This window comes from Anthonomus grandis, chromosome 9 (genome assembly GCF_022605725.1).
Source record: "Anthonomus grandis grandis chromosome 9, icAntGran1.3, whole genome shotgun sequence".
NCBI lineage: Eukaryota > Metazoa > Arthropoda > Insecta > Coleoptera > Curculionidae > Anthonomus > Anthonomus grandis.
In genome coordinates this window covers 25,676,645-25,704,209 of record NC_065554.1, presented here as the reverse complement: position 1 = coordinate 25,704,209, position 27,565 = coordinate 25,676,645, and the positions used below count along the sequence as shown (strand labels likewise).

The following is a 27,565-nucleotide window of genomic DNA, read 5'->3' as shown; positions in this document are numbered from 1 at the left end:
CATAGAAGCAACAAATTTCATGTAGCACACAACGTCTTCTTAATAAATAAATATAGTATTCATCGTGTTTAAATGACATTTTAAGGCTCATTTTCATTTATGGCACAAATAGGAAAAGAAGATTTAATAATTTATTATATACAAAAAAAATAGTCAACAATAATAATAATTACTAATAAGGCAAGTAGTATTGGCAGTATTAGTCCACATAGAACGTTGAAGATCCTGAAAAAGTTTTATTTGTAGAAGGATTAAATGCCTGGTATTGGATTGAATGATTTCTTACCTGTTGATTTTGATCTGTTTTCTGGACTTCGTGGGATCACAGAAAACGTCATGCACTTAACTCCTTTAAAGTTTTTTTTTTAAATCTATCATAAAACTAAACTTGTTAACAAAAAACCCGATTTGCCTTTCATTTTCTTCATCTGCTTCTATAAAATATCCTCGATCTGATCTTTCCAAATGAGCTTCAACTTTGAATTCTTCGCAGCCAAAATATAAGTTATAGACAGTTATAACGTCCTGATCGTTATATCCATTTATCTAATTCATCTACAGTAGTAGAAAGAGCCTAAAAAAACAAAAATTATTTGCATGAGTCTATCTGATTAGAACAAGACATCACTCGTGTGATTTATTCTTCTATGGGCTCAATACCTTGTTTAGGGGAGATCTAACGAAAAAAAAACCATATTATTAAGGATTAAAAACCTTAACACCCATTTTTTTAAATAATGCATTAATCTCCAAATTTTCTTGAGCCTCTAGCATCTGTGGTATTGTCATCGTGAATGGAACTCTTGTCCATAGATGGCCACAGTAGTATTTGTCCACCAAAGCGTCAAGAAAACTCGTTCATTGTTCGTTAAGACAAATACCGCAGGAAAATCGTAAAAAAATTTTTTTTTCTAATAAAACCATTGTTATATAATTTAACATAAAAATATTTTATTGCACTAACATAGAAGCAACAAATTTCATGTAGCACACAATGTTTTCTAAATAAATAAATATAGTATTCATCGTGTTTAAATGACATTTTAAGGCTCATTTTCATTTATGGCACAAATAGGAAAAGAAGATTTAATAATTTATTATATACAAAAAAAATAGTCAACAATAATAATAATTACTAATAAGGCAAGTGGTATTGGCAGTATTAGTCCACATAGAACGTTGAAGATCCTGAAAAAGTTTCATTTGTAGAAGATTAAATGCCTGGTATTGGATTGAATGATTTCTTACCTGTTGATTTTGATCTGTTTTCTCGACTTCGTGGGATCATTTTTTTAGGAAACGTCATGCCATTAGTATACTCCTTTAGAGTATTTTCTTAAAAAAATAATCCATCATCAAACTAAACTTATTAACAAAAAGACCCGACTTACCTTTCATTTTCTTCATCTGCTTCCATAAAATATCCTCGATCTGCTCCTTCCAAGCGAGCTTTAACTTTGAATTCTTCGCATCCAAAATATACGTGTATTTACTAGAATTCCGCCTCTTTGTCTTAGTATAATCTGTCAAATGCAAAGTGCTATCATCAAAAGTCGCAATCCTCAAATCGTTGGTTTTAATGCTCTGAAGATACACAAATTGCTCCATATTTTTCTATAAAAAAAAACAGAAATAAACAAAATATTCTTTCACACCCACAAATTAAACCTACAGGATCTTCAGTAGTAAACACCACGACTTCCTCAAACAAAAACACCATCAGTTCCAAGCGTTTTGGCTTAATCAAACTAAACTTCTCTCGAGAAATGAAGGATCCGTAGTCTTTGGTATGAAGAGGGCTTCTTAATATCGATGCTATAGCCACAGCATCATTGCCGCTACTCATATATTTCTTTATAATATCCAGGGCTAACTGAGCACTGCCAATTGGTTTCCCTTCCTTTTCCAGCTGCTTAATAATATTTTCCAGAAACAGTTTGTATTTGCCGATACGTTGAAGCGGCGTGAGCAAATATGCCGACAGGGTCAACTTGTCTTGGATCCTCTCTTGTTGCTCCTAAGAATAAAATCTTGAAGTATAAACTTACTAAAATAGATTCTATTGTTACCTTAATAATAGACGTCAGCTCTTTAATGGCAGCATTTGCTTTAGGAGTATTTTTGAAATATCGTGGGTACAGCCTGAAGAGATCTTCCTAAAATTTAAATCAAATAAGTATGTCGTGTTTAGTGAAATTTAGTGAGGGGCTTACGAAGTCTATAAATGCCTCGATGACATCTTTGATAGTCGTGGAAGGTTCTTCAAGGATACTGGCAAAGAGGCATTGTCGTCTATATAACTGTTCCATATTACCGAAAACCACGTCTACCTTTTCCGGGCAACGTTGGGTCAAAAAAGGTTTGTATTCCTGCAATAAAAAATTGTATTTTTCTGGTGTCCAGGAATATGTTCTACTCTCCTAGTTGTCGACACTTGAAGGAAAATATTCGATTTCTTCCAGGCAGTTGAGAAAAGGTGCTTAGAAGCTAATTATGAGAACTAACTAACGATTCTTAAAACACTCACCTGCAATACCCTTCTCATATCCTCCAAGTACTTCTTCTCAGTAGACTTAATCTCTTCTAAAATATATTGCAACCTACAAAAAAACCTTTATAAGCTTTACTTCTTAAACTCTGGGAGTCCTCTCTTACGTATCTTTCTTCACTTCGACAACGCTCTCATCTGTCAGTCTTACAGTCTCATAATAATTCTCTTCTTCTTCTGCTTCGTTCTCTTCCCTTCTAACTTCTTGTGTTGCCAAATAGTTTCCTTCATAATAATTGTTATTGGTATTAATATATTCTGGCATCAGGTCTTCAACTGGTTGAGGGAAATGATTGGAATACGGCGCCACCCTTTCTATGCGGACGATACCCTTATCGTCACAGTAAGTTTCTCGCCTTGCCGCACTGTAGATCTGATGGTCCAAGTCGTTTTCTATCAAAATTTATTTCAACTATAATTCTGATTATTGATAAACATTGTCCACTAACCTTCTTCTTCATAACTATCCCCGGAAGTAGTGGAATAAATGGTAGTTCTCTTAGAATCGGTACCTTCCGACTTTGATTCGTAACTAACCTCGCTTGGTTCGATTAAAACTAGTGCCCGCTCCCCGTTGGTCAACAAATTTGAGTTTCTATGAGTGTTTTCTTTGATTTCGTCAAAGCTGTTTAGGTCGACGCTGTGTCTATCCACTTGGACACTGCAAATTACTAATTCTTTACCATCTGCGTTATAGGTTTCCACAAAAGAGAGTCCTTTTTCCAAGTCTTCACTGAATAAGGTCTCACCGAAGAGGTCGTTTTCATCGGGTGGTTCCGGATGGTGGTGTTTGTTAGAAAACTGAAGAAGTCTCTCGTATAAGGCATTGTCTGTTGGAAAAAGAGATGTCTATAGTTATTTTAATAGTGAAACAATCTTGCATGATAAGATTAGTAAAAAGTGTTAATGAGAATTGAAATGGAGATGGAGTAGGTACTGAGAAAAATTTGTGGCTTTTAAGGCCAGCACTAAAATCAACAAAATACTGAAGATTCTTACCATCATCTGTTATCTTGGAACTACCCTCTTGGTCCTCCTCTTCTGGTCCATTAATCAGACTCAAATTTTCCATGCTCAAATGAAAATCATCTTCGAAACCGTCACTTTTCATTTTCTCCATTTCCTTGTCCATCTCGCAAATGAAACTTTTCCGAAAATTTTCAGTTTGTCCGCACTCGGCGGCATCTTTAAAGTTTTCGAAACGCTGAGTCAGCTCTTTGACGCTGTAGTCTTTCGTGTGTAAAATGCCAGTGCGTCTTACGTCGGTCCGTTTATTGCGTTTGGATCGACGATTTTTAATATACCTACCCAAAGTGCTACCGGTACTTTCGGGACTATCGTTCACCTTTGAATTATCGCTACTAAGTTGAACGAACGACTTGTTCTTCCACCAAGCCATAGAGTCAGTTGCTGGGGTATCTTCGGTTTCTTCTTCATTTAATGAATTTTCTTCTTCTTGATTGGGAGATAGTCTTGGGCAAGGGGTTTCTTCAGTAGAAACGCATTGTTCTTCAGAACTACCTTCGTGGTTTTCGGAGCTCGGTATACAGTCCAATGCTAAAAAGAAATTTTTTTTATTAATTACGCATGCCAAAGGTGTTTGGGGTTTTACTTTTAAAGAAGTGCATCAAGGTGAAAGTGTTGATAAGAATGAAGAAATTTATGTTCGTGTGCTATAAATATTAATGAATTTCTTCAGTAAAAGAGATTGTTTTATAGAGTAATTTAATTGGATGATTAACCACTTACTGGGCATCATTTAAATCTTATAAAAGTTTATTAAATTGCCTGTGATTCTCAAAACAAATTTAAGCGACATTATTATGTTATTCTAGTTCAAAACGATTTTGACTGATTAAATTGTTACTTAGCACACTGAGTCATACTTAAATTTATCAGTTCTATTACGTTGTGCTTAGCAAAATTATATTTTGGTGGTGCGAACTTATTTTGTCGAATGACGGCTTTCTTGTCTTTATTGTGTGGCATAAAAATGTTATGAGGAGATTGTTGTAATGTTATGTCTAAGCGTCTTTGTATAGGAATTTTTAGAGATTTTTAAAGACTTTTATATGCAAAATTCTTTGTTTTATTAACGAGCGTAATAGGAAAACCAGATGTATACTTTGAGATGCTGGATGCTACTGTAAACCATATGATGATATGAATTATTTTCCTTAAGTACTTTATCATAAGCCTTAATCAGAGTTTGAAAAAAAAGAGTCAATGTTTGGAGAAAAGATTTTCTGAAACTACCACTGCTTTAACAATGGAGAAACTAAAGGATTCTTTTGAACTATACTAAGCAATTCCTGGGACCTAATAATCTTTTTCCTGGATCAATAGATAATAAATCCACGTGCTTGGAAAAAATTAAAAAAAAGGATTTAATTGCGTAAAAAAACACGAATTTCGAATAGTAGTAAAGGAAGTTGAAGGAATAAACCTGAAGTGCTGAATGTTAGACAATACTTCGCACGAAACTGGAAAATCTTGATGTGCCTTGATGTAATACCAAGATCTCCCCTTTTCTATAGTGAGAGGTAAAGGTTTGAAGAGCCGTTTTAGAGCCGACCTTGAACTTGGGGTTAATTTTCAAGGTGATTTAAAAGTCAATCACTTTCAATGAAAAAATGTGTTCTTGTAATGTTGCATTTTAAATATTTTTTCTTTTCTTCTTAACTCCACTTCTATAGGTATTCTTCTATGAATATTCTTTGGATTCTGAAGTTGAGCGAACTTCCATTGGATATTGAGGATTCAAGGACTTTTGAAAAAAAAAAGCCAATGCTTGGAAAATAGTGTTTTCTCAAATCACTTTTGCTTTAACTATAGGGAAACTAAAAAATGACCTATAGCTAGACAAGTCTTAGTACTGGAAATTGAACTTAAAAAGCAACATTGAATTGTCTAAAAGAAAGACGAATTTAAATAAATAAAATGTCAGTGAATAAAAGTAGAGGAATAACTAGTATTTTTACACCTCAAAACACTTGGCCATTGGAAAGTCGTTTTTAAGCAATATCTTTGCTTTTGATTCCTTTTTGAGAATAATTTCCTGATAAGTAAAATTCAAAATTTTTAGAGTATACACAATATAAAAGAATAAATCTTAAAGTCTTAAATATGATAATGAATTGAATATTTACATGTGAACAACAAATATGAGAATTTATTTGTAATACTCATACAAGAATCCAATTGAAATGTCCCAATCTTTTTTAGAACAATCCAGGGTGTTTCTCAAAAACGGATGAAATGAAAAAATTCATAAATAATAAAATCAGTGGATTTCTATCACTTTTCTTAAAATTCAAAAATTATTTAATTACCCAAGCGACACATCAGATATTATTATCGTTAAATATATATTTATTCAACGATTTCTTAAAAAATTTTTGGTTTTAGTATATTTATCAACTGTATATGGTCAAAGTATATTTATTAAACTGGAGAAAATTTCGGCATTTAACAAAATTGAATTTTTAACGATATCTAGTTTTTAAACTCGATTACTACACTTCAAATATTTGATGAAATTTTTTCGAAAAATCACTGTTTTTCGCCCATATTATCCAATCTAACAACGATGTTTTTATATTTTTCGGAATAACTTTATGTCAACAGTGTCTGGGCTCAATTCTTTATATTACGCGTATTAAAAATATCGAGATTAGTTTGGCGTTAAGAAGTTACAAAATGGCTAAAATGTCATCCAGGCAGAACTGTTTCAGTGTTTCTTCATATCAGATTGGCGGGTTATTTGCTGCAGCATATGGAAAAGCAGCTACAAATCAAAATGCTGTAAGTGGGTTTATGAAAACAGGAATATGGCCGCTAAACCCAGATATATTTCCTGATTATCTGTTTGACCCTGCAATGGTCACAGATAGATATCAAGATGGTGATACTCAAGTGGCTAACCATAATATTTCCGTTATTCGCCCACAAGACATTTCCACTCTTCCAAGTTCATCCGGGATACAAGCAAACCCAAGAAAGCGGAAGGCAGAAGGAACCAAAGTGCTTACGAGTACCCCAATATTAGAGGAACTTAAAGCTAGAGAAGCGGAAAAACAAGCTGCTGAATTTCGCAAGGCCGCGAAACGAACCAAAAAAAATTTAAGTCGTTTAGTTGAAAGCCCTGAAAGTTTAAAAGAAGTTATTCAAATCAAAGAAGTTGCCAAAGAAAGTAAAAACCGCATAGCACGTAAGGCTGCCATAGTAGCATCCGAACACTTTGTCCCAATGGACGAAAACTCTGATAATGAATAGCCGTTTCAAGATGATCCACCCTGCCTATATTGTAACAGTTTGTACTCTATGTCCAAGTCCAAGGAAACATGGGTTAGATGTCAATCGTGCTCGAAATGGGCACATTGTGAGTGTGCTGGTATTTTTAAAAGAACAAACAATATGTATGTGAACTTTGTTAGTTTTAACTTGTAATGACCTTATGTACCTATGTAAGTTTCTTATGTCATTTTACCCAAGTATGCTCGGGTAAAATGACACATTTACATATTTCTTTTTATATTTTTTTCGCCAGGATTATTCATTTATTTTAAAAAAATTAGGTTATATTCTTATTTTAAACGTTTAGTATTATAAATTACTAATGATTTTGTATGTTTACATTAAAAGAATAAAAAATTAAGAAGCAAAAATAAAGTGGTATGCCATTTTAGGCCAGTCTCCCCTATATATTTTCTGCAAAAACATTATTTTTTAACAACACAACCCTTAACCCCCCACCCACCCCAAACTTTTGCCCAGTAAGAAATTCTTTTGAATAATCACCGTTTTTCGTTCATAATATTCTAATAGTACCCTTTTTGTGTCAAAATTTAGTAATATACATACACATATAATTTTATAATTATATCAAATTTAATATAATATATAAATTATTAAACATTATATAAGTATATCAAGTTTAAATAAACAAACTGTGTTATTAGATTAGATATTAACGACAAAACCAGCTGTTATTCATGCGTATTATTTGGGAAAACAATAATTTTTGAAAACAATTTCTTACTGGTAAGTTGTGTGGGGTGGGTGGGGGGGTAAGGGTAGGTTTAATGAAAAACGTTTTTTTTTGCAGGAAATAATTGCCTAAGAAAAAAATGCTTGTTAAGAAAATTATGGGTGATAAAAAAATATATAGTTTTTGTATTAATACTTTTCTCATATAACCTTAAGGTTCTTGATTAAAACGAGAAAAAAACCCTATTTTATTTCTCGCAAGGCGTATCTCTATGAAAATTGCAGTAGTTGTGCCATTTTTTATAGCGAATAAGTGAAAATTCAGTTTTTTTAAGGTAAGTCATTAAGTTTTTGGTTCTAGACACCTTTTCATTTAGATAATGTTCAAAGATAAGGTTTAAAAACAGATAGATAAAGTTTAGATAAGGTTCAAAAATACAGTTTTTACATTAAAACTGTTGGTATATTTATTAAATTGTGGAATATACATATATCATATAATATGATTTTGTTTAAGTACACAGGGATAAAAATTGAATTAGTATCGGACAAAAATTAAGCGACACTATAATATTCCTAAAAAACTTTGTGACTGTACCTCATATAATTAGGAACAATTTTGTAGTATCAGTACATACCTGTGTTATGTATTTAAACACTCTTTGCCTCTTGTGATGAATAGCAAGAGATTAGTAAATTGTTGTATATTTTTATGCATTTTTTCATGGACAAAAATAAAGCGAATTGATTTTCTATTGATCTTAAAGAAAGAATTATTGCATCGTATAAGATGGGAACACCACAATACGTAATAAAACAAGAACTAAGAGTTTCAAAATCTGTTGTGTCGAGGACAATTCAGAACTATCGAATTAGAGGAAAAGTAGTTAAGCGAAAACAGACGGGTAGACCGAGAAAAACTTCAAAGAAACTGGATAGAAAAATTAAAAGGATCTCCCAGGCAAATCCTTTTCTGTCAGCAAAGCAAATTCTGGCTGAAGCTGGGGGCTCTAGTGTTTCCTCTCGAACGATACAGCGCAGACTAGTTAAAGCAGGCTTAAAAGCATGCAAATCTGCCAAACAACGGCCTCTTAGTATGAAGAATATTAAAGCACATCTTCTGTTTGCAGAACAACATGCTCACTGGACATCAGAGCAATGGAAAAAAGTACTTTTTAGTGATGAGTCAAAGTTTAATTTGTATAAAAGTGATGGTGTTCAATATGTTCGTCGTATTGCAGGTAAAAGACTTGACCCAAAGTATGTCCAAGGTACTGTAAAACATGGAGGTGGCAACGTGTTAGTGTGGGGTTTTTTCTCTGGCTATGAAATGGGACCAATTTACCAAATTGAGGGCATTATGGATAGGTTTAAGTATAAATATATCCTTGAAAATGTCATGCTACCTTATGCGGAATGGAAGTTCCAATACGACAATGATCCAAAACATACAGCAAAATGTATAAAAGAATGGTTTAATGAAAATAAAATAGCTATTCTTAAATGGCCAGCCCAATCGCCCGATCTTAACCCGATCGAAAACCTGTAGGAAATTGTGGATAGGAAACTTAGAAGTAAAACCGATGAAAACAAAGAGTACATTTTTGAAGAAATTAAAAATATATGGAAACATATTGATCAAGATATAATTGATAATTTAATTTCTTCCATGCCTCAAAGGTGCCGCCAGGTAATCGCAAATAAAGGCTTGTGGACTAAATATTAAGGGCGCAATCTGATAATGTTTTCTTTTATTTTTATTGTAAGCGTCGCTTAATTTTTGTCGTATAGAAATATTTAACTTTTCTTTTTCTTTTTATGATCTTGTTTATACGGAAGAATTTTGGTATGTTATGTAATAAATATATGTTTATTAATGAGTGTATTTGTTTTATTGAGTTTTAATTGTTGCGTTTTTGCTTTTTTAATAAAAGAAAAAAACTGTATCGTCGCTCTATTTTTGTCCGATACTGTATATGCCACTGTGTAGGATTCGATATACTTTTTATACACGTATATACAGTGCGAACGTAAAGGTTGGAATAAATTCATTTAAAATTCAGGGGTATGTTCAAAAAAAAAACGCTCGGACATGTCGATTTTTATTTTTAACTGCGGATTTTCATACTATAATTTTATGTATACAGGGTGGCCCAAAAATAAGTTACGGTCATCAACGTAATTTTTTTAAATGTAAACACCTATTTTTTATTTTAGATTTAGGTTCTACATCAAATTCTAAGTACATTTCATGTACCATGTCCTATACCTAAACTCGACCGTTGACGATTGAACACAATAAAAGGCTATTTTTGGAAGAGTTATTTATATCAAGCAACCTATCAGTTATTGTTTGGTTATTTACATTTGTGGTTGGTGTTTTTGATTGTTAACTTGTCACAATTTGTTGACATCAAATAATTTTGAGTGAATTTAGTTTGATTTAGATGCCTAAGCAAAGTTTTGCTTGTGTTAAGTTTATCAAAAGATAAAATTAAAATTTCAAAAAATGGTACGTCTTAGTGAGCGAGAGCGAATAGAGATTTTGATGATGATTGGTTATGGAAACAGGATGCGCACTCAGATGGAAGTCTGTGAAATTTATCATGCCAAGTATCCTGAGAGGCCACGTATATCTCAAAGTACTGTCAGTAAAATAGAACAGAAATATCGGGATTTGGGTCATGTCAGGGATAATTATACGAAAGGTCGGTCAAGTATATCAGAAGAGAAGCAACTAAATGTTTTGCTGGCAGTTGAAGAAGATTGCCATAAAACGACTCGCAATATTGCGTTAGAAAATCAGATATCCCAGACATCCGTCGTTAAGTATTTAGGTATAAATAAATGGCACCCTTACAAAGTTCAATTGGTTCATGAACTAAATGAAGATGACCCAGATAGGCGTTTAGAATTTTGTGAGAGACTTATGGACTTGTGCCATGCTAATCCACAATTTTCAAAAAAAATTGTATTTTCTGATGAGGCAACGTTTTGTCTTCATGGTAGTGTAAACCGGCAAAACTGCCGATATTGGGCTACTGAAAATCCGCACTGGATGATGGAGTGCCACAGCCAAGTCCCTCAAAAAGTAAATGTTTGGGCGGGGGTGATTGAAAACAGGGTTATAGGGCCCTTTTTCTTTGAAGGATACTTGAATGGTGAGAGGTATTTAGAGTTCAAAGTTTATGTTAATTGGCCAAACAACATTGAAGACTTAAAAATTAGAATAACGGAAGAAATAAGATTGATAGAACCTTCTGTTATCGATAACGTTTTACAAGAATTTCAGCATCGACTGGGATATTGCCAAGAGGTTCGTGGCAGCCATTTTCAATACTTAATAAATGAATTAAAATATTTTTATGTATTCTTGCTTGATATAAATAACTCTTCCAAAAATAGCCTTTTATTGCGTTCAATCGTCAACGGTCGAGTTTAGGTATAGGACATGGTACATGAAATGTACTTAGAATTTGATGTAGAACCTAAATCTAAAATAAAAAATAGGTGTTTACATTTAAAAAAATTACGTTGATGACCGTAACTTATTTTTGGGCCACCCTGTATACATAAAATTATAGTAAGAAAACCCGCAGTTAAAAATAAAAATCGACATGTCCGAGCGTTTTTTTTTTTGAACATACCCCTGAATTTTAAATGAATTTATTCCAACCTTTACGTTCGCACTGTATAAAGAATAAATGTAGATGTTTCCAAAATGTGTTAGTAATGTAATATATATATAGACAGTTGCGACGTAACAGCATATTCTTTGTCTCATCCCCCTGTGTTTTGCCGCATAACACCTAGATATGGTCACCTGGGGTATTTTTAAGGAGAATATTCCAGGACTATCTTTACTATGTTTAGAGCAATCAAAAATCGTTTTAATTCAGAAATTCATTCATGAAAAATTATTCATTGACTTGAAAAAAATATTACTACTAAAATTAATTAGGTACTTAATTTTGCGACCTTGGCTTGGACTTAACAATTAGCTAAAATAGAAAGGTCAAATTCTTTTAAACCTTCTTTCCCTTTTTATTGACAATTATCTATTATCCTAATTTTTGAGAAAAAAACTTATATAGTGACGTTACATATACAAAAGAAGAACATTTTTAAAGTTATATTTAAGCCAGAAAATATACCGTGACGGCAATATTTGTGGTTCAACTTCCTGTTGTTTATTTATTTAAATTAATACAAAATATTCAAATAATATTCATATGGCAAACAAATTGTCCTAGTGTGGGACGAGTGAAAATTTTATTACTTATAGGTACTGGGTCTCTGAAAATGGTTTGTCCAGATGACCCTGATCCCTCATTACTTATAGTTTCAGGGACATTGACTCATTGACATATAACAATCAAGAATGGGTATAAAAAAAATCCTTACCCTTAGTAAACTTCTCATTCACCCCGTCTCCTTTAACAAAAAAACTGATCTCATCCCCACACTTGACACCATAGACACTATACTCAAAAAACTTAAAGTACAACATTTTTACGCACATTTTCTTAATACGCCTGCGAAGCATTTATTAAGTTCCACTATAAAACGCACCACTTCATAATATTCAATTTATTTGATTAATGAATACGGAGAAATAACATTTGGACCGTTGTACGTATGGTGAATGTTGAACCGACAACTGTGCCTTACACCAGAGCCGTATACTGTTATTTCTGTGCATATGTACTGTACTTAAGTCACACCGGTGCGGCGCCACAAGTATGTGTGTGGGTGCAGTGGGACAAGTTGTCGTATTCAAGTTTTGAGGACATCCTACGTTTTCCCATTATTACTATTACCCGTTCTCTGTTTATTCATAAATAAGATTTTTTTTTAAAAAGTTAAGTAATATCAGAATTTTAACTAATTAAAAAAGTATTCATGGTTTCGTTACCATATAGCAACGAAACTCGAGGTGGTGCAATTTTTTCAACGAAATATATGGAAATATTTCTTCGGTATATTAGTGACCCTGGTTTTCAAAATGGTGATTTTGGTGTTGATAGAACAAGTTGCTAAAACTGTAGATCATGTTGCACAAAAAATTATGGAGAAGGCAGATCAATGGATAATGTTTCCAACAACTCAACGACAGTTAAATGAAGCTAAGACAAGTTGGATGGAAAAATACAGAATTCCCACCGTAATTGACGCACTTGATTGTACCCATATACAAATTAAAAAACCTGGCAGGCACTTTGGCGATGAGTACATAAATAGAAAAAATGTTGCTTCATTAAATGTTCAGATGCAATGGAAAGTATAGACGTGTAATGCCCTGGAAGTGTGCACGATAGTAGAAGTTGGAGACAAAGGTCTGTTCAACAAAAACTTATTTAGTAATATTTCAAGGAAATGTCTGTTTGCTGGGGGATAGCAGATATTAGAACTCAAATACTCAATTAGAACGGCAATACAATACATTACATTCAAAAGAACCAAGTAAGTAGTAATAGAACGGGAATTTGGCCAAATAAAACAGCGCTTTTCGATACTCGCAAATAGGATTAGACTGGCAATAAAGAACGTACCTAAAATAGTCATATGTTGTGCTGTACTTCATAATAGTGCTAAGTATTTGCAGGATGAAGGGGACTATGAAATAGAAAATAATAACGACGACGATCCTGATGACACAGAAATTGAGGAACAAGGAGACATTAGACGTCTTGGTGAACAAAAACGCTTGGAAATAATGCAGATAATAAATCAGTTTAATTTAGTTTATTTTAATAACAAAATTTTTTTTCTAAATAATTATAGGTATCAAATAAAAATAAATTATGTACCTCTTAAATATATCTAGTTATTTTAATTAACACTTTATAATTTATATTATATCTACTTAAATCAAATGTTTTGTAACATATATACATGAAAAATAAATTCGGATTATTATACATAAATGTGTTATAAATTTTACTTTAACAAAAGAAAATCTTGCAGCCTATATTCCTTATTAAAAGGATCGTCACTGTTTTGGGTATTATTGGCTTTGTTTTCTTGCTCACGTAGGATTTTTAATTGGAATTCCTCTTTTTCAAATTGTAATCTCGTTAGTTTAAGCTGCTCTAGTAGTACTAAGAGTTGGAGCTCGGTTGTTGTTACACTTACTGTTTCGGCTGCTAACAATTTTTTTCTTCTTTAGCATATTCTTTGCGTAAAAGGTATATGGGAGGTAAAACACTTTTATTACCAGAATCTAGCCCAACTGTTACTTCTCCTCGTATTTAAAATTTCTAGAAAATCTTTTTCCCATTGCAGTAGCTTGATTGGTTTATTTCCTGTTGCTGACAAGTCAGTTTTTTTCTTTACAGAGCTTTTTATATTGTTAAGAAGTTTTTTCAACTTATCTATAGTTACGGTTTTTCCTGCAGTTTTAACATACTCCTCCCTCATTCTAGTCCAGGCGTTCTCTTTTGCCGAAACCATTTTTGATACCATAGACTTATTTAAAACAATTTTATTGTTTTCTTGCTGTAGAATTCTGACCAACTGCGCTCGGTTATCAGAAACAAGCTTCGGTTCCTTTATGCTAGGTCTATATAACACGAGGTTTACAAAGTAAATAATCGTAAATAAGACGATTCAAATATGTGAATAAGGATAAACAAGCTTATACTCGCAAGTATTACTTCAAAAATAACAAGTAAACCTTTTTGAGTCATACCTTCCTTTTATTGACAAGCATTTGCTTCAACTTTCAAGGCAACACTTTTCGTATAAGTAAATGCTTATAAGTGCTTACTTGATTTTATTCATCTCACGCATTATTGTTTTTTTTTCTGAGCCTTAGTCACATTGTTTATGATCGCATTGATCCTACAATGATATATCCGAAAAAAATTACGTTTTTTTCACGTTTCAGATGTAAGATTGACTCCGTGCTTCTGAAAGTACTCTATACTTTTTTTTTGTTTAACTTTTTAAATTTAACCACCATTTAACTAGTCTGATAATTGATTTAAAAATATTCTTTATCCTTTATCATATTATTAATGTTATCTTATTTTTAATATCTAGATGTATATAATTTATAGGACGGTTCTTAGCTACATTATCTTAATCCTAAGACAGTGAGACTAGGCCGCTAGGGTCTGTCAGGGCGACTTAATACAATACAAGGGATATTGACCACGGAAACATAAGGGAATGAGACTTGGAACTAGGATGACTATTCTAATTAAAAATCTAAAGTAAATACTAAGTCTTACATTTCTAAGGAGGATAATTAAATATTTTTTGCATTTTCTAGTGCCAATAAATGCATAATATTAAATGGACTAGTCACTTTACATCCCACGCGTAAATTAACCACTAGCATCTCGATTTCTTGAGTATATTTTTTACATTCAAAAAATATGTGATTTAGGTCACCTGTAACATTACAATTGGCGCACAGATCAGTAGGTAATACTTTAATTTTGTTTAGGTCTGCTGGGTAGCAAGCATGTCGAAATTTCATACGAATTATAGTTGTTTTGAATCACCTTGGCACGTTTAGTTCACTATGCCAGTATGCAGAAGGTATTTTTGGAACTAATTTGCAATAACTTGTTGGAGATTCTTTGCAAATATTTTCCCAAATATCATTCCACTTAACATTTGTATTTTTCTTAATTATTGCGTTTATATCAATGAGACAAGGAAGATCATCAAGAAATACTATAATCAGACAAGGAATACTATTTTTGGCTGACAAATCTACCAGCTCATTACCTTTAATACCAGTAGGAGCCTTAACCCATAGAAATGTTACTTTTTTGTTAAAAAAGGATAAACGACGTATAAGTTTTTTTTCCCCATATTATGTGGTTAACTTTATAAGACCAAGCATACCTCCTTTCAATGCCTTGAAGAACAGACTTGGAGTCCGATAGTATAACATAGTTTTTGTTACTGTCTTGTAAGGCAAGTTTAAGTGCCTCTCTAATGGCACTTGCCTCAGAAGTAAATATGCTACAATTTTGTAAATTTTAAATTGATATTGAATGTCTAAGTCAGGGATGTATATTGCTGCTCCGTTGCCTTCTTCACTCTTTGATGCATCTGTATATATATGTATACTCTTATCATGCTAAGATAATTTTAATTAAAGTATGTTTTTATTTAATATGAAGCTATCAGTAAAGAAGGATATTTTCACTATTACACATGTTTCAGCAGCGCTGAAAAAATCAAATTTTGTTAATTCAAAGGGTGCAATTAAATCTTACATGGGTTGTATCTCCCGAAAAACCTCACAAAATGAAGGGGAGTTTTTATGTAGCCAATACTTATTTGTTAAATCTTGAATGTTTAATTTGTTTACATTATAAAAAAGATCTGTATTTAAGAATTTGTGTTTAATAAGGAACTTAGCACTAAGCATGCTTCGGCGTAGATAAAGAGGAGGTTCCAATACTTTAAATAAAAGTGCTCGTGTAGAAGGCATAGCACCTAAACTAATGCGCAGAGCTTTATATTGTATGATATCTACTTCCTGTAACAAACTATTGGAAGCAGAACCATAAAGACAGGATCCATAGTCAATAATTGATCTTATGTAACTCTTATAGAAAACTAAGGCTGTTGATACATCACAGCCCTACCAAATTTTAGTGATATATCTTAGAACATTTAATCCTTGTTGACATTTAGAAATGATGAAACAAAAAAACAAAATTTGATAAATACAAATTAAAAGAATATACATATTATATCCTCAAAGCATGGTTCTGTTGGTTCAATTTCCTTAACTTAACGCGTATATTATGTCTTGAAGAATTTAAATTATTAGCAACTCTTTCAAAACAATCATTTCTATCAAAAAGCTAATTTTCTCTATGATCAAAGGTATTACGTTAATACACACGATTAAAGCCTCGACTTCTTCCGCGATTTCCATGATTATTCATACGGTTTTGAAAAGAAAATCGAGATTTATAATTTCTTGATTCAAATGGACCAGTGTTCGTAGAAAATCTGTTTGATATCAAATGCAAAACATTGCTGGAGCTTCCAAATGTTGAAGAGTTAATCAATTTGTTTACTACCTCCTGAATAGTCGAGAAATGACCAGCATCTGTAATCCTGTGGTCCTCTTTGATGCATGTAATCCGGTATTCATTTACTTTTTCCCTTGATGTCAGTCTTCACTAGATAATTTCATTTAAAATTTGTTCATTAGATATTAAATCTTTGGCTTTACCTGACAGCCTAGTTTTAACTAATACTACAGTATTATTGTCAAATTCACTAGATTTGTTTTTAAGTAATTCTAACGTATCTAAAAAAGATCTAAGATAATTGGGTGAACCATCAAACGAACTGGGAGGAACTAGCTTGCAAAATTTACAAATCCAATTGATGTTGTAGCATTTTTTAAATATTTGCTTGCTCTTCAACTATATCATTTGTTCCTCCTTAACAAAGTCTTCATCTATTATTATCGGATCTATTTTTTCTTATCAAGACGTATGTACTACAAGATAAATCAACAGCAGTGTGGAAAAATGCCACAGTGTTGAAATGGCGGCAAACATGAAAGAACACATAAAAGCTAACCGCATAAAATGGAGGATACGTCATGTAATAAGATCGGAAAACTACAAATTAATAAAGATGGTATTTCTTGAGAGACCAGGTGGCAAAAGATCAATGGGTAGACTAAGAAATATAATACCTAATACAAAGAACGTAATAGGAATATGCATAAAGAATATATAGAACCATAGAAAAAATTCCTTGATAAGTCTGTTGATATCCAAGGAAAAAAATTAGCAAAATAGACATTTCTAGGAAGTCCTACCTAAATTTTCTACAAATATCTCTGAAGACGCTTCAAGCCTAAGAGAAATTTTTTAAATTTTAGAACTCACTTCAGATCTTCCTATATCTTGTAAAATAGTCTTTTTTTGAAGTATTTGATACTGTTGTATTAATACAACAACATTCTTACAATAACTGGGTAACTTTGAACGCCTCCAGAATTTCTAAAAATATTCTTTTTGTTAGGTTAAAAAAATATTCCATGGAAGTCCATGGAATGGTTTATTAACCCACTGCTTTGCTATTTTATTATCTACCACTATTACAGGAATATTCTCATTAAACTTTATATATTCCTCTTAAAATGCCTATAATTTTTTCAATAATAAACAATTCTGAACTACAGGCAGATGGTGAATTTGGATTCCCTAAGAAAAAACTCATATATACCATAAAAATTAATTTTCCTAGGAAGTCCTACCTCAATATTCCCAGAATACTTTCAACGAATCTTGTCACAGGACTTGTAAGGTCCCATGAAATAAGAACGCTTTAGATTGTAGATTTGTAGATTGAGAAGGGAGTCGTTTCGGCTGATCCGCCGCTCAGCACTGCTACCTGTGAGATATTTTGTGCATAACTCTACTTGTCTTAGTTTGTCTCAAAAAGTCTTAGACTTCTGCCGTACAAAGCTATATTTTTGGGAGGTAGTTGTCCCACTTCTTGAGGTGTTGGTTGTACCCCTTCCAGGTACTTGAGCCTCTTGCAGAGTTGGGTCGGGCATTCACAGAGCAGGTGTTCTGCTGTTTCTATGGCATTGCTGCAGAATCTACATTGGTCGTCCTCTGTTATACCTATTGCCTTTAGGTGATATTTCACTGGGCAATGACCGGTTAGGAGTCCGACTGCTGTTCTGATGTCTGATCTGTTCATGTCTAGGAGCTGTTCAGCTCTTTTTCTAGAAGTGGTTATAAACTTTTTTGCCTGTCTTAATCCTGGTGCTCTTCTCCAGTGCGACAGCAATTGTTCTTTTTCCCACCTGTTTAGGTCTTCGGTGATGTAAGTCTTCATTAAACCACAGTATGGCTCTGGACCATAGTATGGTGTTTGAGCCCCTTTTTTTGCAAGGCGATCGGCTTCTTCGTTCCCCTCTATACCCCGGTGGCCAGGTAGCCACATTAGTGTTACTTGATTCTTTGTTGTAAGGCGCTTTAGGGTTTGTTTGCACTCCCAGACTAGCTTTGAATCACATTTAAAAGCTTTCAGGGCCCTTAGAGCAGCTTGGCTGTCTGATAGTATAAATATGTGTTTTCTTTGGAGGCCTTGGTTGATGCACTCTTCTGCACATATGTCTATGGCAAGCACTTCAGCTTGAAAGATGTTAGGGTATTTGCCCAGTGACTTTGAGATCTTAATGTTAGGGCCTGACACGCCCAGTCCTGCTCCTTCTGTTAGTTTGGAACCGTCTGTGTACCATAGCGATGCATTGTCGGCTTTTGGTACTTCTTTTTTCTCCCATGATTGGCGATCATCTATGATCACTTCGAATGGAATTTCTGGATCCAGCATGGCCGTTATGTGGTCACGTGGTTTGCAGGCATTTTCCAGTTTAATTTCTTCGAGGATGCGCAGGTGACCACTTAAATCCCCAGGCTTGAAATTGCCGGTTTGGAAAAGCCTGTGAGCACTGTTAATTGCCTCTTTTTTCACGCTTATGTGAAGTGGAGGCATGTTTAGCAGTGTCTCTAAGGCTGTGGTAGGACAAGTAGACATTGCCCCGGTTATTCCTAGACATATCAGCCTTTGGACTTTGTTTAATTTGGTCTGTGCGGTTGTTTGTTTGGTCTTCGGCCACCATACCAGCGAAGCGTATGTGATGATGGGCTTAAGAACGCTTTAAAAATAAGAACTGTCCATGTAAAAGTCGATTGACACAGATTGGAGAATATTGGTCTCTTTGATGTTTAGACTTAGCCAACCTAACCTCCAAAGACCTTTATCAGAGAGTTAACAGACTGAAATATGAGAACCGGGGTTACAGATGCGGTAGAGCAAATGGCTTGCTTGAAGTGGAGTTGAGCTGGATAGGTAGCTAGAATCCTACATGAAAAGTTATCCAAAATAATTATAAAAATGCTGACCCAGGGAACAAATTGTTATGTAAAACATATCTCGATAAACTGGATTTACTTACAGTGCTCAGGATCAGAAAAAATGAAGAATATTGAGATGTACGAGACATGCTGTTTGATGATCATGATATATCCTCATTAACTATCAATAACCCCGAAAACAATTTTGACTAAAAATAAAACTGGTGTGTGACCATTTTTTTTGTTTATCGTCTTATTCTTTTTACCTCACTGCGTCGTCGCTCTGTGCACTAATCTTATCCCAGTCCAGACTTAGTCATATTTTTACTGGCGCGCGGTTACCGAGAAGAATGCCGCCGGAAGAAGGCCAAATGTGCAACGTTGCCAGTGTTCTTAATGAGAAAAACCACTTTTTAATGTCTCGACATGTTGGAAATGGAATTTCTTCAGTTCTTTCATTGGTATATATTTTTTTTAATTGAACCTCACTAAAAAATAGGTCCTATAAATGTAAGAAGATTGTGGAAGAAAAAATTTAATTAAGAGTTATGAGGGAAGATCTGGGGAGGGCATCTAGTTATTATTCTACATCCTCTTCTTTTCCATCTTTCATTGATTCACTTGCTTTGCAGTTCTACTTCCTTAAATCTTCAACTTTCTCGCCCAATCTGGCAACACTTTAAGCAGAAACCAACGGGGTTCTGCTTGCATTTACATTTTAATTCACATCTGGTCGTGGTCGCGCATTCCCTTCTCGCTCCGAATGATACAGGGAGGTCTATTTTTAACTGTAGTAGTTAAAATTACGTAAGTTAGGTGCAGGACCAGTCGTATTTTTAACCCGGATTGCATTGAACTGTATTATTGTTTTTTTTCTCCCTCTCTCTCTCTCTCTGGTTTTAACATCTGTCCCGAAGGCTGCTGTATGGTCGGATAGTTTCATTGAATAAAATACTGTGGAAAATTGATCAAGTGGACTGTATTTTAAATTTAATGGCACTTTTAGGCGTCTTAAAGATGTCTTTTAATAATTCTTATGGTGTAATAAGAACGTCATTGCGATGTTAAATTGTTTGAACGTTTTTTATTTGTTAACCTTGGTAGGGGAAGGTGTCCTAAAATGACATACTTTTTATTTAAATCTTGTTTATGCAAAAACCATTTAAGATAATTAACTCAAAATAATACACCACGTTGCTTTAAATATACTTTATTGACAAACATAAACAAAAATATTTCAACTCTATTTAAAACTTGTAAAAAAATGCATTTTAAAAAACGTTACACTATGTCGTTTTACAAACATGTATATTGTAAAATGACACAGTCGTGGGGTATAAAATGATATATACTTAAAACAAGTGATAACACAAATAGAACTTATAAAATATAGTTAAAGAACGTAAGCTAATAAGGAATTATTCTTGGCAAATCTCGCAAATAAACTTTTTGACTTTTGGAGAAGCTCCAGCACATTCGCAATGTGCCCAATTGTGGCACTTCATACAACTAATCCAAGACTTCCTAGATCGAGAATTTTTGAATAGATCGTTGCAATACAGGCATGCCACTTCATCCTCATAATCCTCTGCTGCAAAAGGATCTTTTTCACTTTCGCTTCGTGCAACAAAACTTGTCTCACCTGAAAGGTTCTTTTTAAATTGACGCACATTTTTTCGCAATTTCTTTTCTTCCTTTAGCTTTAACTCTTCTAAATTGGGAGTAGTTGTTAAGACTCCGGTTATAGTTTGTCTAGTCTTCCTTTTTTTGGTTCCTCTTGCTACAGGCACTGGCGAAATTTCCTGTAGAGAAAACCTTTTCCTTAATGGTTGATTTTTTTTTAATATTGCTTTCTGTCTGATCACCTCTCGGTTCATTTTCTTTATCGACACTTTTGCCTTGTTTTTGTCGCATTGCTTCTTCTGTAACACCAATTACTGTTATTTCATTGCTTGTTGATGGTTGTTCTGGGCTTCTATGGTCGGTTCTAATAATCTATTTGTTGTCTCAGCTGGCTCAAAAACTCGTCTGGGAAATTATGTGGATTGAATGGAAAAATTCCTGTATTTAAAAATGCGCTTGTGGCATTATTAATTGTAGCTGCTTTCCCGTAAGCGGACGTAAACAGTTCACCAATTTGATGTAGTGTTATTACTCTCCCTGGATGGTTTTTCAACCAAAGTGCACATTCCTGGTTATAAAGCATCTAAAAGTTCTTCCTTTCTATTTTTCCTAGAGAAAATCAAAGCAGGTGGCACAAAATTACCTACACTATTCACTCTTTCAGCACTGGTTAATGATCCTACTTGTTTTCTTCCAGTTTTGGCAACAATTTTTGAAGGCCTTTGCACTGTGGACAAACCACTTTCGTCCATATTGTAAATCCGATCCACATCAATTTTTTTCTTTTTTAGGGTATTTTCCAACGTAAAAAATTTTTGCACTTGTGGCCTATTAAATGCCATGGCTCTAGCCGCAGACACAGCTTCAGGCTGCCTTAGAGATATTTCAGGATGTCGCATACGAAATCCTCTCTGCCACTCTCGTCCAGCGCTACGATCTTTAAATCTATTTGGAATGCCATTTTTAGTGGCAAACTCATACGCAAGTTTCTTTATATCTGTTGTTGTTATCCCGAACAATCTAGACTCAAGTAATAGTATATGCTCAACTAACTCTCTTTCTTCGTCTTCATTAAATGTGGTTGGAAACCGACCCAAAACTTTCTGACAGCCCTTAGCTCTTTTGTTTGTATCATTTGCTATTCGCCTTAATGTGGCTTGGGGGACATTGAACAATTTCGATGCTTTCATCCACCCCATTTGGCCACCTTTTACAGCGTTAATTGCACTTAGCATTGCTTGTTCATCCCACGATTGTCTAGTTGATGTTCTTTCACGTTTTACCACCATAATGTAGCTAAAAATAAACAAAAAATACAATATTCCTTAAATTTTAATTAATTTGATATTTGTTTGTAAAATGACATATTATGCCATTTTACCTTCATGCCTATCTGTGTCGTTTTACCCGCAGTAACAGATAGTCCTTTGTTAATGCAGAATAATCTTATTTCATATTAAACGACACTTCCGCGCACGTGAATCTGAAGTATACACTTACATTTAAATACTAACCCTGGTTTTACTTTAAAATCAGCACAATTTCGTAATAAAAACAGACTTTCAAAACAGCACATGCAAAATTTCTACACCGCTAAAAATAATTTTTTGAGGTTATCTTCTACATATCATAAACGTAAAACAAATAGAGTGCCCACATGTTATCTGGTCTTGGTTTGTGACATGCAAGCAAGCTATTGACTAGATGGCGCCAGCAGTTAGAGAATAAATACCGCTATGTCATTTTAGGACACCTTCCCCTAATAAATACATTGTTAATTTCATGAAATCTTTTATTAATTCTTGGAAGTTTTGTGATTCGGCTATACAGGATTAACTCAAAATTCTTCACTAAGATTCACAGTTTGTTCGTCTAGTAATTTAAATACAAAGAGTTTTTATTTCAACATTAATTTACTTAAAACTTTGATGGATCGACGTTTTGGCACTAATTGGCCATCTTCAACGTCAACAATTTCTACTTGGGCAAAAACGAGGCTTGCTGAGGGTGGTGCTATGAGAAAAATTCAAACAAAAATTACTGTATTCCAATTTGCTCTAAAAATTAATCCTAAATTAATGAAGAAAATTAAAAGAATAATTATTATAAAAAAGAACTTACATTGTCACTTTGGTAATGCATATATTGAGTGGTAGCTGAATTAATTATAGTAATTTATTTTTGAACGGATCAAGCTCATAATCTGCATACATAAGAAAATTTGTATCAAGAAAACAAGAAGGCACATCATTAACATAAATGTTGAAGAGTCATGGAGAGAGTGATGAAAACCCTGTGTTACTCCAGGAAATACTTTGATGTCCATCATCAAAATTATTATTATTAGATTGCATGCTATCTCACTCAAATGCTTTGGAGAACTGTATAAAGGGCGTATACATCGCAACGAAGAAATCCAAACTATTGTTCTATAAAACAGCCCTTGACCGAAAATCATATAGACTATGCTCTCGAACACTTTGGGGATACAACTTAAAATATGTATTTAATTACTTAAGACCTGTTTCCTGACTTAAAGATAGGTGTAATGAAACCTGATTTACAACATTTAGAAAAACTCTACTAATAAAAGACATATTGAAAATCGTAAAGTGGCCAAACAAATATAGAAGCACAGTGGTTGATAAGAATAGAAGGAATACCATCAGGACCAGACCTCCTATTTACGTCCAAGGATAAGAGTTTCTCATAAATCATGTGTATAGAAATTCTATGGCAAGATAAGTTAATGGTACCTTGTAGGAATGTCTGTACCTCAGTCAGCTCTAGGTAAATGGATTGCCTCAGAAGTACCATTGACTGACTTGTTGAGATATTAAAATTACCCAAAATACAAAGTTTGCATTCAGGAAATTCTTCTCATATTTTTTCAACGTATTTAATAAACTCAACGAATTGAAGGTACTTCTAGGACAAAGTTATACCAAAAATAAACTAATTTCCCTTTAGCTCCATTTGCATCCATCCTTTCACTCGATACATGTTATAATCAACCAACTGAATTTACACAGTCTATTAAATTGCAAGATAACCATTTCGTTAAATAAGTACTACAACATTATACTGGGGGTAAAAACTATTCTTGAAGATCAGCTGAAGCTTAGTAATAAACATTACATTAACTGATCCCTAAACCATACCTGGTATATAGGTCACTAAGTAGATTAAACATCATCAAGTTACAGAATCGTTTTCAAACGTCATCACCATCAGTAACACAAGCCTGTTTGTGCTACCTATCGATGACGTTCCCTCACACTCTGCCACCTGTGCAGAAAGAACTGTTTTTTTTTAATACTTAAGTCTTGTCTAATAACATCAAGTGAGAATAAGAAACTAGTTCTCTTGCTCTTAACTTCTTCATTCATTTCTCTAGTCAAAATCATTTAATTGAAATGCTTTTCTAATTTGAGGAATACACTCCTTGCATATGAAGAGCACTGCGTTCATAATAATTGGTTCACATAATTAAAGTACGAATTTTGAACTAGGATCGGAACAACCCTTACATAGAATCTTCTTGTAGAAGTCACACAGAGTAAGCAAAAACTTCCCCACCATTCTTCTTAAAGAACATCAAAAGAGTATGTACGTCCCATGGTTCAAAACCTCAGTGGGTACTTTTTAATGTTTAATATACACCAAAAAAAAAAAAACGAAAAATTAACGTGCTATTAAGTTGTATTCGTTTATGTGATCCTACCAGCCGTTCTTCGGCATTCGGGAATCATCTCGATGGAACGAGTTTAGGGACAACTAGCGACATCTCGAGATATACGTGCAAAGTTTGTGAATGTGCCGGATCAATGGTCTATTAAATATATAAGGAGTTCTGGCCGCTAGAAGGTGTTGTTCAAGTCCAAGTATTGGCGCAATATTTAAATTAAAATATATCTAAAGTTAAATGAATATTTCTAGTGGTTCTTGTGTGTATGTGTAATAAGCCAGTTGGCTATTTTTTTGACTCATAGTCAGTATATCTTTGCGAAAACGAATGATTTCTTTAACATAATAAAGCTTTTGAGCTAAATAGTTGATGCCAGAAGTGTTGACTGTTCCAGTACTAACTTTTCCATCATTATTTATCCAAAGTCAATAAAAATAAAACCTATATGTTAGTCTGAATATTCCCTAAGTCAAGAAGCAGAAAATATATCGATGGTACTTGCCGATACGTATTTTTACTTTTTGAAATCTTCACGGCAAGGCAACTAGAAAACCAAAGGAAAAAGAAAAAACATAAGGAATCATACAAAGAAGCGAAAAACCCGCTGGTGTAATTAGCTCTAGTACTTTCAAAAGCCTTCTAGGGGACGTGGATAAAAAAATGTCTTACTTTTATAAACTACAGCATCGTTAATTGTTATGAAGTTCCGTCTTGACAATTTGTTTAAAAAAAAATATTGAAAATTTTATACACTGTATATTATATGAATTGTTTGACTTGTAGTCAGTAACTCGCGACACCTCGAGGCACACATAGAAAGTTAACGAATGTCCCCGAACAATGGTCTATTTAATGTACAAGGAACCCTCGCCGCTAGGAGGCCAATTCAAGACTGAATATTGACGCGACTTTTAAATTAAAATACATACGTACGTTTGTAATAAATAAATCAGTTGACTATTTTTCTGTACGAGTATTTTAATGGAAACCTAAAAGAACATTAAAAATGGTACAATAATGTAGATTTTTTCAAGTATCTCAAACTCAGTATTTTTTAGAAAATGGATGGTTTCTCGGAAATAAAAAGCCTGTTGAGTATTTAATTAACGTCATTGATTTTTAAAAGTGTTAACTGTCCCAGTGAACACTTTTAAATTTAAAACACCAAATTCTCCAGTATTGCGCCATTATTTTGCTAAAATTAAAGGAAAGAATAATTGAGATATTCCTACAAGCAATACACTGAAGGTATTTTTTAAGAAAAAAAAAATTACACTTATCGATAAAGGTACTTTCAGGTTCCCTCCAAAAAACAACATTAAAGACTGACACAACTATACTCCATCCAAACATGACGACTTACATAATTTTTGACAAGGTGTTGCAGTTCATTTTCTCAGGAAATCCAGATACAATTGAGAAACCTTTAAGCAAAAATCCAGTCAAGAATACTTCAGACGATTCTAGTTCTTTAGCATTTACTTCAAGATAATTAAATCTGCTGCTAAAGAAGCTAGAACATTAAAACCCTCAACGACTACAAAAACAACTAATCGACCTTTGGCAATTGGCTGGATGTAATATTAATAATAGATCGAAGAATAAGTCAAGAAGCAAACATAATATGGATGGTACTTTTTACACGTGTTTTTCCCTTTTGGCATCTTCAGTGCACTGCAACCAGAAAACTAAAGGAAAAAGAACGTAAGGAATCATACACAGGAGCGATCAGTTTGTTTTTGTAATCAGCTTTGGTACCTTTAAAAACCTTTTGGGGAACATTGATAGGAAAATCTAATATTTTTATAAACTACATTAACGCTGATTGGTACTTTGACATTTGATTTATTCTGGACAATTTATTTTAAAAAAGACATACCGTGTCTTGTTGGTTTTGAAAAAGTTGCCTTTAAGTCACTTGTACCTATAGCAAGCTCTTATAAAAAATTATAAATCTAAACCTCTAAAAACTGATTAAATTTCATATTTGCTTACCTCTCTTAAACCCTTCTTCTCTAATCTCGTACACTTCCTCAATGGTTTCGGCATCCGTTACACTTATTTCCTCTTCCTTATTATCACTTTCACGACTATCAAACCTTTGAAACTCCACTAAAGTCAAATTATCACTAGTATCACTATAGACGCTCTCACCCGTTGCAATATCACTAAAAGCACACTCCTCCGCCTCGATTATCGTTATCTCCAATTCAGTATCACTATTGTGAATTTCGCTGGTGACATCTTCGATTTTTTCCTGTAGTCTCTCCAGTCCCTCCATGATCTTATCTCTGTCATCAAGCCAGTCTTCTTGAGTATAGTTTTTACGTGGGCGGTGTTTCTTTTTAACGGGCCTCGGGGTGCAGACAATTTCCTTTTTTTGATGCTCCTGCTCGATTTGCTCTTTTATGTGCTGAACTTTGCCGAAAAAGCCATTGAAAAGTGGTTTTTCTTTATGCGACGGTGTAGAATTATCTTCTGGTGCACCAGGCCTCTTTGAAGGTGGTAATGAATTGGTCCTCTGTAGCCTTGTTTTCTGAGGACGAGGGATCTCAAATAAACTCACGATTCTGTTTACTTTGCTTTCCTTCTTGCCGCGTCGTTTCACGTTAGTCTTCGTACTATCCATAGTATGGCTTAGCTAAGGCATATTTTTTTTACACGAAAATTAAAAAAATTTGGTAAGATCTATTTTTATCTCCGCACAACGCGAATTTACGTGCCATCATCATCAGCAGCTTTAAAGGGAACAAGGTGGAATCGGATCCTTATCTCCCGTTAATGACATTATCTTATCAGTTCGCGTATACTTGAAAATGAATCCCTATAAAGTAATTTCTTTTTGGTAAATAA

The 27,565-nt window shown here is 33.7% G+C and overlaps 1 protein-coding gene across 3 annotated transcripts; it reads right to left on the bottom strand.

Moving 5' to 3' along the window:
- Window positions 1-46: 46 nt before the first annotated feature.
- Window positions 47-27,460, bottom strand: LOC126740386 (uncharacterized). 3 transcript variants are annotated; one of them, XM_050446375.1, is made up of 11 exons: window positions 26,708-27,460; window positions 3,548-4,105; window positions 2,998-3,378; window positions 2,656-2,941; window positions 2,528-2,600; window positions 2,214-2,369; window positions 2,070-2,156; window positions 1,673-2,017; window positions 1,392-1,614; window positions 1,249-1,335; window positions 47-225 (listed from the first exon to the last, which is right to left on the bottom strand). In XM_050446375.1, the coding sequence occupies exons 1-11, from the start codon at window positions 27,339-27,341 to the stop codon at window positions 200-202; spliced, it is 2,856 nt and encodes a 951-aa protein (XP_050302332.1). In that variant the 5' UTR covers window positions 27,342-27,460; the 3' UTR covers window positions 47-199. The 3 variants fall into 3 exon arrangements, with proteins under 3 accessions (XP_050302332.1, XP_050302331.1, XP_050302333.1); XM_050446374.1 differs by lacking the exon at window positions 47-225 and adding an exon at window positions 924-1,188; XM_050446376.1 differs by lacking the exons at window positions 47-225; window positions 26,708-27,460 and adding exons at window positions 924-1,188; window positions 11,942-12,228.
- Between the last annotated feature and the right edge of the window lie 105 nt (window positions 27,461-27,565).